Source organism: Haliotis rufescens, unplaced genomic scaffold (genome assembly GCF_023055435.1).
Source record: "Haliotis rufescens isolate VD_foot unplaced genomic scaffold, xgHalRufe1.0.p SCAF_30, whole genome shotgun sequence".
NCBI lineage: Eukaryota > Metazoa > Mollusca > Gastropoda > Lepetellida > Haliotidae > Haliotis > Haliotis rufescens.
The window spans coordinates 1,657,107-1,671,599 of NW_025964002.1; the positions used below are offsets into that span (position 1 = coordinate 1,657,107).

Sequence of the window (14,493 nt, forward strand, 5' to 3'; positions counted from 1 at the left end):
TCTGGCAATATCAGCACTTATATCATCAACTTCACAATCGTTCGTCCCTATGTTGAGTGGACTAGCCCGCAGGTGGAGAGTGCTTCCACTCACCACACCTACCTGGCGCATGTTGTACATCACTGCAGGACCTACCCATGTCTGCCGATGTGCGGACACCTTGTCATGGATCATATTTTAATATCATTTGTCGATTGAATTCCATGGTTTTTTCAATGAGAAATTTCCTTAAAAATCTGGAAAGTTGGCAGCAGATAATAAAAATAATGATCTGTTCAAGTTGAGCATTAATTTACAAGCAGACATGTTACCATGGTTACTTCGGTCTTGGTGTTCAGGAGACTAAATCTGCATCATTAATATTTTGTCACAATAATCATGATAATCTACATACTACACACTTTTTGTTTCCTAATTCCCAGTTTTTACAGTTTTAATGCTGATGTTTGTTTCCTGGGCAAACTACTTATAAATCTTGACAACATTAACACAAACTGAATGAGAAAACGTGCTGTACTCTGCGCATTTGAATTACCATGGTAAACTATGATTGCTTTTTCAGGGATGATTACACAGTGTTTGAAATTGCTGCCAGCCTGCTAGCCAGATGCCAGTAACTTATATATTGGGCCAGTAACATTTTATGAAACTGGCCTGACTGTCTATTTTCTAATTCTAGTCAATACATAGTTCATTTGTAAACTTATCCTATCTCACACTATGCATTTCTTCCTTCTTTCGATCCTAATGAGGAAATGTGTTTGAACACGAGCTTGCGGCTGGAGGAGAAGATCATCCCTCGGGGGAAGATGTTAATCAGCACTGTGAACCAACGTTAAGCTGGCCAGTAGGGTGGTGATGAGGGAGAGAATGATGTCGCGGGGGTAGTAGGGGTGAAACTTTGTTCAATCACATTTCCATGTAAGGATCGAAAGAAGTAGGAATAAGTGCATAGTGTGAGACAGGATAAGTATATAAATGTACAATTTAATGTAAAATTTACAGTTTCTATGAATCATCAAGTCAGTTAAGGCGTCATTTAATGTCAAAGCCTGTTGTCATTTTGTTCATAGTTTATTGGAAGTGTTTTGGGCTAGTAAAATATTATGAGGGCTTGCAACATCTTTTGTTATCAAGCGTTCCTGGCCAGTGAACTTTGGGAACTAATTCCTACACTGATTACACAAGACAACAATGAAGATAGGTGGGATGGGTGTGGCCTGTCTGCCATTAAGATGATGGCCGGGTTGGGTGTGGCTGGGGAGGGTGTGGCCTGTCCACCATTAAGATGATGGCCGGGTTGGGTGTGGCTGGGCGTGGCTGGGGAGGGTGTGGCCTGTCCGCCATTAAGATGATGGCCTGGTTGGGTGTGGCTGGGGAGGGTGTGGCCTGTCTGCCATTAAGATGATGGCCTGGTTGGGTGTGGCTGGGCGTGGCTGGGGAGGGTGTGGCCTGTCCGCCATTAAGATGATGGCCTGGTTGGGTGTGGCTGGGGAGGGTGTGGCCTGTCTGCCATTAAGATGAAGGCCGGGTTAGGGAGGGTGTGGCCTGTCTGCCATTAAGATGAAGGCCTGTTTGGGTGTGGCTGGAGAGGGTGTGGTCTGTCTGCCTGCCATTACAAAGATGGCCTGGTTGGGTGTGGCTGGGAAGGGTGTGGCCTGTCTGCCATTAAGATGATGGCCTGTTTGGGTGTGGCTGGGGAGGGTGTGGCCTGTCTGCCATTACAAAGATGGCCTGGTTGGGTGTGGCTGGGGAGGGTGTGGCCTGTCTGCCATTAAGATGAAGGCCGGGTTGGGCGTGGCTGGGAAGGGTGTGGCCTGTCTGCCATTAAGATGATGGCCTGTTTGGGTGTGGCTGGAGAGGGTGTGGTCTGTCTGCCATTACAAAGATGGCCTGGTTGGGTGTGGCTGGGGAGGGTGTGGCCTGTCTGCCATTAAGATGATGGCCTGGTTGGGTGTGGCTGGGGAGGGTGTGGCCTGTCTGCCATTAAGATGATGGCCTGGTTGGGTGTGGCTGGGGAGGGTGTGGCCTGTCTGCCATTAAGATGAAGGCCGGGTTGGGGAGGGTGTGGCCTGTCTGCCATTAAGATGATGGCCTGGTTGGGTGTGGCTGGGGAGGGTGTGGCCTGTCTGCCATTAAGATGATGGCCGGGTTGGGTGTGGCTGGGGAGGGTGTGGCCGGTCTGCCATTAAGATGAAGGCCGGGTTGGGCGTGGCTGGGAAGGGTGTGGCCTGTCCACCATTAGGATGATGGCCTGTTTGGGCGTGGCTGAGGAGGATGTGACCTGTCTGCCATTAAGATGAAGGCCGGGTTGGGCGTGGCTGGGGAGGGTGTGGCCTGTCTGCTCATGCTGGTCATGTTGTTACTGTCTCTGTCTGCAGGTGCCCAGTACTCCCTCAACTACCCCCGACAGATCGAGTACATCACCGGGCGGCGGCTGCGGACCTCCCCTCTGCACACGCGGCTGGAGGTGGCCGGTGGGTACTTCGGGGAAACCATGGCCTACGAGAGAGCTGTGTGGTTCGCCAGGCTGGGACAAGGTAGTGACACCCACAGCATGACACAAGGGAGATAATACCGCCTACCCCCCTTTGGTGAAACAGTCGCAGATGCAATTGGCCACAATAACAGAGCTGCCCCAGCACTTAGAAGTTTAAGATTAGTCGTTGATTTACAAAACCAATCAATAATCAAGGAGAATAGAAACTATCATCCATGTTGGGTCTAAGCGTCTACTGATGCTTGAGACCCGTGAAGATTCAGGGGTAGAATAGGTCTTCAGCAACCCATGCTTGTCGTAAGAGGCGACTAACAGGATCGGGTGGTCAGGCTCGCTGACTTGGTTGATGCATGTCATTGATCCCAATTGCGTGGATCGATGCTCATGATATTAATCACTGGATTGTCTGGTCCAGACTCGATTATCTACAGACCGCCGCCATATAGCTGGAATATTGCTGAGTGCGGCGTTAAACAACAAATCAAACCAATCAAACCATCTGATGCTTGAATGTATATTTGTGTATCAGATGAGGACATTGACTCCGACACCATCAGCCACCGCGGAACATTCGGGAAGCCGACGTGGTTCGACTGCGTCCAGGACGAGTACTGGGCGTGCAAGGAGAGGGTCTGCCTCATTGACATGTCATCATTCGCCAAGTTTGTCATCAAGGTAGCTCACAACATGCACATGTGTTTCTGCACTTTGTACTCCTTGCATCTGTGTGTGGTCCAGTAGGGCTAGCTCAGGACATCCCATGTGAGGGGTTACATCTACTCATTAGGACAAAGGACACATGAAGATCTGGGGTAGAATAGGTCTTCAGCAACCCATGCTTGCCATAAAAGGCGACTATGCTTGTTGTAACAGGGGACTAATAGGCTGTTGTCAGGCTCACTGACTTGCTTGATGCATGTCATCGTGTCCTAATTGCGTGGATCGATGCTCATGATGTCAATCACTGGATTGTGTGGTCCAGACTAGATTATTTACAGACCGCTGTCATATAGATGGAATATTGCTGAGTGCGGCATTAAACAACAAACAAACAAACATTAAGACAAGCAAACATTAGGACAAAGATTTAGAATGAATCCAGGTCTAAGAGACTAGCGGTAGTTTGGCATTCCACTGGGGTTATGCATCTATGTCTATCGTTGTTCTGTGTCCAGTCTGCAGGGAGAGAGGCAGTGGACTTCATGCAGTATCTCTGCTCCAACGACATTGACCAGAACATCGGCAACATCATCCACACTGGGATGCAGAATGAAAGGGGAGGCTTCGAGAATGACTGCAGTATTGTAAGGATGGAGGAAAACAGGTCAGAGGAAGATAATGTATTTATTAACAAGTAATATCTCAGATACAATGACACTCCTACTCAGTGTTCCATGCTACCAGCATAGTACCTCTGCCACAGGCCAGCAGCATGTGACGATTCGTCACATCTTACACAGTCCATTCAAGATATTGCATATGTTTTTCTTCTGTTTCATATTTGACAAGTCTACATATCTTGATAAATATATGTCATAGAACTCTCTTTGAGAAAATATCCTAAATCATGAAAAACTATTTCCATTTGCTTAGTTATCCTATGTTTACATTGGTCGTGCGGCTCCACGTGCTGTCATCGAAGCCCACGGAGAGCTAGCGATACAACAACTTGGAGGTGTAAATTTGTATTGTCATGCACCTCACTGACGCAGTTGTAGTAGCATATCTAGATAATTATGCAAAACAATATGTGAAGCGACCCCAAATACTTGAAGTAGTTCGTTCTATTATGATTTCTGAAAAAAATGCTTCTTTTTTTTACAACCAAGAGAAAAGTCTGGTCACGTGATATGCAAATTACCCTGTGGCAGTGGTGTTATGCTAAGTCACCACTGCCCCGTAGTGTGAGATAATGACGGTTTATTTTTACAGTTTCTCTCTTTCTCTCCAGATTGAAATTTAAGTTGTTACAAATATCAAACTTCTGGTTGTCTTTCTTAAAATCTACACTGAAAGATCAGTCGTAGTTGTATAGAAACAAGATGCTCTGGGCGGTATTCATTCTGGTCTTGTGTTGTAACTTGTTGTCTCTTCCTTCGCTGTTGTCAGTTTTGAATATACCTCCTTCGCTGTTGTCAGTTTTGAATATACCTCCTTCGCTGTTGTCAGTTTTGAATATACCTCCTTCGCTGTTGTCAGTTTTGAATATACCTCCATTGCTGTTGTCAGTTTTGAATATACCTCCTTCGCTGTTGTCAGTTTCGAATATACCTCCATTGCTGTTGTCAGTTTTGAATATACCTCCTTCGCTGTTATCAGTTTTGAATATACCTCCTTCGCTGTTATCAGTTTTGAATATATCTCCATTGCTGTTGTCAGTTTTGAATATACCTCCTTCGCTGTTATCAGTTTTGAATATACCTCCATTGCTGTTGTCAGTTTTGAATATACATGTACCTCCATTGCTGTTGTCAGTTTTGAATATACCTCCTTCGCTGTTATCAGTTTTGAATATACCTCCATTGCTGTTGTCAGTTTTGAATATACATGTACCTCCATTGCTGTTGTCAGTTTTGAATATACCTCCTTCGCTATCATCAGTTTTGAATATACCTCGAAGGCTGTTGTCAGTTTTGAATATACCTCCTTCGCTATCATCAGTTTTGAATATACCTCCATTGCTGTTATCAGTTTTGAATATACCTCCATTGCTGTTGTCAGTTTTGAATATACCTCCATTGCTGTTGTCAGTTTTGAATATACCTCAATTGCTGTTGTCAGTTTTGAATATACCTCCTTCGCTATCATCAGTTTTGAATATACCTCGAAGGCTGTTGTCAGTTTTGAATATACCTCCATTGCTGTTATCAGTTTTGAATATACCTCCATTGCTGTTGTCAGTTTTGAATATACCTCCATTGCTGTTGTCAGTTTTGAATATACCTCCATTGCTGTTGTCAGTTTTGAATATACCTCCTTCACTGTTGTCAGTTTTGAATATACCTCCATTGCTGTTGTCAGTTTTGAATATACCTCCTTCGCTGTTGTCAGTTTTGAATATACCTCCTTCGCTGTTGTCAGTTTCTTCATGATCTGCCCAACCACCCAGCAGACCCGAGCGTTGGCATGGTTACGCCACCACCTGCCACCAGATGGCTCTGTGCAGGTGGAGGACGTGACGTCCATGTACTCTGGGATCAACATGATTGGTCCACATGCCCAGCATCTCCTGGCCGACGTGTCCGACACGCCCACTGACAAGAACGAGTTCAAGGCAATGACTAGTAAAGTAGGTACCTCATAATTAGTTAAAAATAACACAAAAGTGTTGGGAATTTATAATGGTTGGTTGGTTGGTTGTTGTTTGACGCCGCACTCAATATTCCAGCTATATGACAATGTTCTGTAAATAATCGAGTCTGGATCTGACAATCCAGTGATTGACATCCTGAGCATCAATGTTCACAATTTGGATACGGTGACATGCATCAACCAAGTCGGCGAGTTCTATTCTGGGTCTTCACAGTGTTGTGAGTTTGTGAAATCACTCCTGTCTTTAATGTAACGTGGTGCATTGTTTGCTTCTCGATATGGAGACATAACTACGAAACCCCAGGCATTGTAACACCTGTTTAGTGCAATGTTTGTATGATGTATGACCTAGCTGACATGATCGGTATGATGTCATTCGTAACAGCTAAATTGTAATGAGCTTTTCCTGTTAGATTTCCGTCAATATGACGTCAGCGAATGTAATGAGATAATAGGGCCAAATTATGCCCCACAGGGATCCCAGATCAGGGCTTGTCGCTTTAGAAACAGTGAAGATGGGTAATGAGTAGTTTTATCCCCAGCAACTCGTTTTTCGGGGGTATTAAATGGAAGGCGTCCATCTGTGCGTCTGTGCAAGATGTTCCAGAAACAGATCTTGGAAACAATCTTCTTCACCAGACTTGGCACATAGATAGGTCTAGTGGTGAACTTGTGCCTTTGATGATTTGGGATTTTCAACACAAATATTTTTTTCACATTACCATGGCAACAATTTGGACTTAGACTTAAAAACAGCAGTAGGGCTCGTTTCAGGAGCAGATCTTGAAAATCGTATAATATTCCTTCACCAAACTTGGTGCAGTGATAGGCTGAGTGGTGGGCTTGTGCCTTTTGATAGTTTACGATGTTTTTTTAAATTTACTTTTTGAGTTTCCTTTGCTACAATTTTGACTTAGTCTGGAAATGGAGTTAGAGCTCATTTCCTGAACAGATCTTGAAAAACCGTAAAATATTTCTTCAGCAAACATGGTACATAGATAGGTCTAGTGGTGAGTTTGACAAGTATTTGCCACTGCAGGGGATATCGATGACATTGTTCTCTTGTTTATTTAATTTCTAACGAGATGGTAGAGGGGTCGAGGTTCACCGATTTATTTACCCGAATTGAACCTAACGATATGATACATGATGGGCCTACCCGTGTGCCAATCCAGTATCATATTTCAACAGTTTTGCAATAACCTGGCCATGAACATGACTGTGTTGTTTGTTCAATAACAGTCATCCTAAAGTCTTTTTTGATCTAGCTGACTTGTACCTTTCTCACTGCCCAAGAAGATGCGGGGTAGAATAGGTCTACAGCAACCCATGCTTGCTTTAACAGGCGACTATGCTTGTCGTAAGAAGCGACTAACGGGATCGGGTGGTCAGACTCGCTGACTTGGTTGATACATATCATCGTATCTCAATTGTGTGGATCGATGCTCATGATGTCAATCATTGGATTGTCTGGTCCAGACTCGATTATCATTGATTATTTACAGACCGCTGTCATATAGCTGGAATATTGCTGAGTGTGGCTTTAAACAACAAACAAACAAAACCTTTCTCACATTTACTGTACAGTAACATTTTATAGCCGATATATTTAGAAACTGTACGAGTCTGATGTAGCTGCGGTGTTGTGAGTCTGCTGCTGTTGTTGTTGGCAGGTTATCGACGTGGGCTACGCCAGTGGAATCATCGCCATGAGACTCACGCATTCTGGGGAGGACGGCTTCATCCTCTACATACCCTCTGATGTAAGCTTTGTATCTCCATGGCAACTCTTTTGTCATTTTTCCAGTTTAAGGATTCCATCCAACAGAGCAAAAAACAATCATAAAATAACATGAATAATTTTGTTTTTGTGAGATTTGATGTATTAGAAAAAATGAAAAAAATCACAAACAAAACATACAAATTTTATGAAAGTAATTTATCAAAAGCATTTTAATTAATTAAACACCTGCTGGAACAATTCCTTCTCTGATGGATGTAAATTTGTTTTTATTTCCACCTAGTCAATTGGTTAGCCAGAACAACATTAACAGTAGATTAAGTGTTGCCTTAACATACCATATATCACTGTCTATAAAGCAACCCCTCTTATAAGGTGTAGCGTTTTAGTATCAGATAACCAGTCACTCGCTTTATCCATACGATGTCTCTATATAAATGAGTGCGCACATGTAACAGCGCCGGAAGTGTGTGTTGTGCGCTAGCAGACCACATGGCTGCCGACTACACTTGACTGAGTGTATTGACATGTAATGAGAGAATACAACCTTTCCCCGGAAAGCCAAGTGTTTGTTGTAGCTGCCAAAGTCATCACATAAGGAGACCCCCCTGTAAAGCCTTCAAAATCAATGCTTATTTGTATACCCCGTAGCCACATGCAGCTCAGTACCAGTCGGCCAACTTGTGCAGGCTGCAATAGATTAATCCTAAGATTTTGATCCCGCTTGCTGGCGTTATCCTGCTTTCAAAACTATTTTCCAGTATGCCATCCACACTTACGACACGCTGATGCAGGCTGGGATTGATTACGGAGTGAGGAATGCTGGGTACTACGCCATGCGACACTTGCGCATGGAGAAGTTTTTTGCGTACTGGGGCTTGGACATTAATGCCCAGACAACCCCCATGGAGTGTGGCCGGGAGTTCCGTGTAAACCTGGAGGTGAGGGAGTGAGTGAGTGAGTGAGTGAGTTGGGTGTAACACCGCTTTTAACAGTATTCCAGTTATATCACGGCGTGGTAGCCTAATGTGGGAGGAAAGCCCGAAGTGATGCAGGTCTTAGACGTTTGTCAGAGTTTGTAGGGTTAGCTGGGTTTTACCTTGACCTACAAAACTAGAGGTTGAGGGGACTCCAAATAATTAATTTCAAGGGTTCTTACAGGAAATAGGAGGGTCCTGTAAAGTAATGACAAAGTAGTGTACTCGACTCTGATTTGATCCTTTCTGTAATTACAGGGTCGTTATGGCTACTTTAATTACTCGACACACATTGTGTCGTGTTATTCCTGGGTTAGGAAATTGAATAATGTCTGTTTCTGTTGACAGAAAGGTGACTTCATTGGCCGAGAAGCCCTCAGGGAACAGAAGGAGAACGGCATCACAAAGAAGTTTGTACAGTTCCTACTGGAGGACTTTGACGTGAACCGCGACCTGTGGCCGTGGGGTGGCGAGCCGGTGTACCGGAACGGGGTGTTCGCGGGGCTCACTACCACCTGCGGCTACGGCTTCACGCTTGACCGGATGGTGTGTCTGGGATACGTCAGTGACTTTGACGAGGACGGCAGTCCAATACTGAAGAAGAACATGAACAAGTTTGTGATGGAGAAAGACGCACACTATCAGATTGACATTGGTGGGAAGCGGTACTCAGCCAAGGCTGGTATCTACACCCCGAAGTTGGCCATGTCCACAGTGGAACCATCCTTCATTCCAGTACCGGTGTGACCAACTACCTCACGGTCCACTCTCAGAGTCCACTCTCAAAGTCCACTCTCAGGGGCACCACAAACTCAACTCTCTCCAAACAATGGCAATCTCTGTACATTGACAGTCTGCTGTGTACCAGATAAGCAGACACACGATCTCATTGCTATTGGCATCCCAAGGTTTGATTATAGTGTGTTTCTCCTCGTTTACTTCTCCATGTTAGTTCTTGCATGAACACATTGTGTTTGAACCATGATGGTTATGGCACATACCTGGGGAAATATGTCAACCTGCTCAAGACTTCTGCAGTTCTGTAGGATCATTGTATAGACAGCACTTTTCTTTTCTTGAAGCAAGGATGTAATTACATCCCTTATCCACGAATTTGTGATCAGAGACATTTTTATTCATAAGGTATTTCCTTACACTGACAGATCTCTTGACTGCTACAATGTACTGCTGGTATGAATATTTTGCAGGGTAACCATGGTAACTAGGTTCTGTATATTACAGACTGACCGTGCGGTAGATATACTACTCAAAAGAAGTCAAAGAGCACCAATTTCTTCATGTGATTATAACGTGTGTTAGTTTATGATAAAACCCCAGTTTTCATTTCAATTTGCAATGAATGCAGTCTGTGCCAAAATACTTTCAGGTCAGTTAGCGCCGCTTGTCTGTCAGAGACTTTCAGTGCACCAACCAAAGAGATTACTAGACCTGGGCCCACTTGCACAAAGCGATCTTAGCGCTACAACTACTGTAAGCCTATGTTATGTATGGGAGTTACGATCATCTAAGCGCTAAGATCGCTTTGTGCTAGTGGGCCCAGAAGTTGAACTAGATTCCAGCTTTGTGCTAGATGCCGAGGACACAGACTGTGGATGTTTGTGAGATTGTATACAGTGTGACTGCTGCCGACCGGACACCAGTATTTTACCAGTATGTTGAAGTCAGTCAGTGCTGTGGATGATCGGTGTTTTCCTACGTTTGATGGATGCTCTCACATCGACCTGATGAACATAAATAGTGGTATAAGTATGTACTCTAGGTTGTGTCCTAACATCTCATGTTTCTACACTAAAAAAAGCTTAAGTGTCGAACCCACAAATAATTGTACATCTATTCAGTGTTTTATATGTACGAGTCATACTGTTTCTGTATTACTTCATTCTTGGTGGGGTAGCCAAATGGTTTAAGTGTTCGCTTGTCACGTGTAATGCCAGGGTTCGATTCCCGACATGGGTACAATGTGTGACCCATATCTGGTGTCCCTTATCAAACAATCAGATCATGCGTTTACTGACTGAGTTGACTGAAGCTTTATCTTTACTCAAACATGTACAAGTCAAAAGGAATGTGTGCATCGTCGGAAAGAAATGCGAACATTAGCGACTTGTGTGGTCATTAAACAATATATCAGGTGACTAACCACGGGTCCGGGTAGTCCTGTGGGTACCCGGGTCCTCCTCAGGACCCACCCGACCCAAGTACCCGAGTTACCCGTCCCAGCCCTAGTATACTGATATCAATTTCATTGTGTATGCCTGTTTTAGAGTGGGCTGTTGTCCCCATGACAACATGAAATCCCTCGTAGTTAAGGACCGACCATGTGATATTCAGGGGACTAGGATGTGTATGGAGACTAGATATTGTTTCACCTCCAGCTGCAAAACCAGATATTAAATCTTGCAATAATGTTTTTTTTGTGGCGGATAATATATTTTTTCTGCATCCTGAAGAATAGCTATCAGATGGTCGGTGCCTAAATCATGTAGTACTGTAGATAACCTGGGCCGGACACTGGGAAGTACTTGGTGTGTGTCCATACGGAGACTTGCTGTCTGTTTGTTGTTGTGTTTGCTGGGTTGTACATGCTGCCAACTGCCTCTGAACGCTACAGATTTACAGATTTACAAATCTGTTGGTGATATACTTCAGAGAATTACAAATTTGATCTGTAGTGGGATTGATTGTCCTATCGGTTAATGTTACCTCAGCACCTTGATTGTCCTATCAGTTAATGTTACCTCAGCACCAGGTATTTCTCCATTGGCTATTCTGTGACTCTATGAGTTTACTTGTTGATCACTGGATAAAGAAAGTTGTCAGGTAATACTGATATAGAATAGCGATCGAACGTGACGTCTTAATCACATGTACAGCAGACTGGCAGAGGTCAATGTACGAAACCGTTTCTGCCATCACTGATATTTAAGATTCTGCACTGTAGGTTGGCAGCTGTTTGTGTTTCTGTGAAGTGATGGTGCCGTATGAACAAAGTGTGTCCCTGACTGAATGTTGCTCCTCGGTTGCTGATGTTGTGTGGCTGTTACCCAGTACATCCATATCAGATTCTCATATTTATGTGTTGTTTGGTTTTATTTCCTTATCTCGGTGAGTAAGAAGTACGAAGTACCTTCCTGGCCGCCAGTGTGAGTGACCTGTCACATTAGAACATGTCACTAAACTGTTAAAACTGTAACAATATAATTGTTTGTTCATGAGATTGTTAACAATTATTTTGTTTGTTATACATGTTCCCTGGAAATATATATGAAAGTTAAATTATTATTGCTGCATTTATGAGTTATTTTAGTATTTTATCCTGTGTTTAGTAATGGATGGTCAGGATATAGCTGGATGTTAGACTGGTGTTATACTGTAGGACGTCAGTAGGCACTCGTTTTAAACCCCTGGGGGTATTCTGGAGGTAAATGAGGTCACTTGTGCTTTATGAACTCATTTCCACTACAACATATGAAGATGAATTTCAGTTAGATTCTGTTCAACAAGTGATTAGTTTGTGTGGTCTGTGATTGCAGGGCAGATGTTTCTGTCAGTTTGTTCAGCTAAATGTTTTATTGGCATTGTGATATATGTAGTCACTTTTTAATTTGCAACGTTATTATGTTGAAGTGGTGTTCACAAACATATGAGTATTATTTGCTTGTATCTGTTATTATTTTAACCTGTGTGTCATGTTGCTGAGATATTTCCCACACCACTACTCGACACTGGTCGACACGATGTGTTGAACACAGCTACAGATAAGCATGATAAGCAGCGTATTTGCGTAAAATACCCCCGAAATGTTAAAACCCCAATTACTTTCAATTAATTTGTGTACAGAAATGCATGCAATAAATAAAAAACTCAAAGGATAAAAACAGCATGCGTAAATACCCAATGAAACTTTTTCAGCATGTGTACAAAGAAGCTAATTCCCGAAACACAATTACAAGCTAATTTACTTTCCGAGTCAATCCTATATATTTAGAACTGATATATACATCTAAAACATTATTTTCTTTTTTGTAAATCATAAAATGTTCACTCATTTGGGAAAAAACCCAATAGAGTGATGAATAGATGAGTGAAGAAATATTGGTTACCTTATGATAAATGTAATAACCCAATGACAATAGAAACCTTGGAGTAAAAACTCAATTGCTCAAAACTTACCTGGGGCTCTGGGTTGAAGACACACAGATGCATTGGTGCAGAGTGAGTGCCTCATGGGAGAGATGACATTTTCCCCATGTACTCCCCAAGCATGTCCCCAAGCATCTGATTGGTGGAAGTGGTGTGTCATGTTTATATATAGTACACAGCATTCAGGTACTTACGATGGTGCACGTATAGATGGTCATATGCAGATCCATAGTTGCAAACACTTCTTTTGATATCATCGATGATGGTGCAAATTTTGTATGTGTGGATAATGTCTGAGTCTTTATTTGAGATGTGTGACATGTTTTTATTGTTTGCAATATGATGAATAAAATAAATACATGAACAAAGTTGTTGCCATTGTTGCCACAGACAGGAGTAAACTGATTGCGATTGCAGCGATGCCCAGCCAGCAATACTTCAGGTGTTCTAACACAGCATGCCTTGTCATCCAGAAGTTCATCTTCCACAGGCAAGGGAGTTAACCGACTATAAAAGTCCAGTTTCCACCCATGCCGAACTAAGCTGGGATTATGGAGTTATATTTTGTCTGGACTAACGAGCATAGTCCAATCAAAATCATGTAACGAAATCGACATCCGGGTTTGAAACTGCCGTGCTGATTTTGGTCAATTGCAGGATTTGCAAAGCATATGTACTACAGTACCGGTACCAACTTGTGCTCACATGATATGATGCACTTCACAAAGTAAGAATCGTTTTATCACACTATAGATTTTGATAATCGCTCAGATCGTCTTGACTGGGTGCAAGCATTTTGTTTGAAGCAAATGCATGTGATATGAGAGGTGGAATCTGATTGGTCAATAGGAGGGACATAGAAGGGACATAACTCGTAATAGCCACTGGTGGCGCTGTGATCTAGCCCAGAAATTCAAGCGTAGTTCAGCAAGGGTTGAAACTGGACTTTTATAGTCAGTTTACTCTCTTGCCTCGGGAAGATGCCAGAAGTTGGGCCTGTACAAAATTGATGCAAACTATTTAAGCCTTCAATCAACCCTGTATGTGCTCAGATTGATATCACAGACCAAGAACTCGAATACAGTCTCTCCTATCTATTTGAATAAACGTTGAATGGGCTTAAAATGAAGGCGTATTGACAGCATAGCTTCTGTATTGGAACCGAATGCATTTATTATATGAACGAAAATAAATTTGATTTGACAGCGGTCATAAGCGGAATACGTGCACAACCGCTGTGGGAAAGTCGGGCAAATGCAGCGGAATACGTGCACAACCGCTGTGGGAAAGTCGGGCAAATGCAGCGGAATACGTGCACAACCGCTGTGGGAAAGTCGGGCAAATGCAGCGGAATACGTGCACAACCGCTGTGGGAAAGTCGGGCAAATGCAGCGGAATATGTGCACAACCGCTGTGGGAAAGTCGGGCAAATGCAGCGGAATACGTGCACAACCGCTGTGGGAAAGTCGGGCAAATGCAGCGGAATACGTGCACAACCGCTGTGGGAAAGTCGGGCAAATGCAGCGGAATACGTGCACAACCGCTGTGGGAAAGTCGGGCAAATGCAGCGGAATAACCTCGGCTTTATCTGTCCAACCAGACCTTTTCCAGAAAAACAGTATGCAAGAAATGGTGGCGATCAACAAATACGCGACAAGCAAAGTAATTTCTTTTGTTTAGTCTGATTCAAAGTCTAGAGTATAAAACAAAAAAATCCATGGCATTGAAAAAATAGCATTCATATGGAATATATCAGTGGAGGTGATGATTATATAGTCTAGCTGGAGAGTCTCACAGGA

At 43.3% G+C, this 14,493-nt stretch overlaps 1 protein-coding gene across 4 annotated transcripts in view; it reads left to right on the plus strand.

The window, feature by feature from the left end:
• The window catches only part of LOC124152226 (pyruvate dehydrogenase phosphatase regulatory subunit, mitochondrial-like), a 68,688-nt gene extending 55,630 nt beyond the window's left edge, over window positions 1-13,058 (plus strand). For all 4 annotated transcript variants that reach the window (XM_048380399.1, XM_048380398.1, XM_048380400.1 and 1 more), the window contains exons 12-18: window positions 2,382-2,540; window positions 3,030-3,175; window positions 3,676-3,824; window positions 5,582-5,789; window positions 7,486-7,575; window positions 8,315-8,494; window positions 8,879-13,058. In XM_048380399.1, coding sequence (XP_048236356.1) covers window positions 2,382-2,540; window positions 3,030-3,175; window positions 3,676-3,824; window positions 5,582-5,789; window positions 7,486-7,575; window positions 8,315-8,494; window positions 8,879-9,277 — 1,331 coding nt within the window. In that variant the 3' untranslated portion in view covers window positions 9,278-13,058. The remainder of the gene's footprint in view (window positions 1-2,381; window positions 2,541-3,029; window positions 3,176-3,675; window positions 3,825-5,581; window positions 5,790-7,485; window positions 7,576-8,314; window positions 8,495-8,878) is intronic.
• Window positions 13,059-14,493: the final 1,435 nt, after the last annotated feature.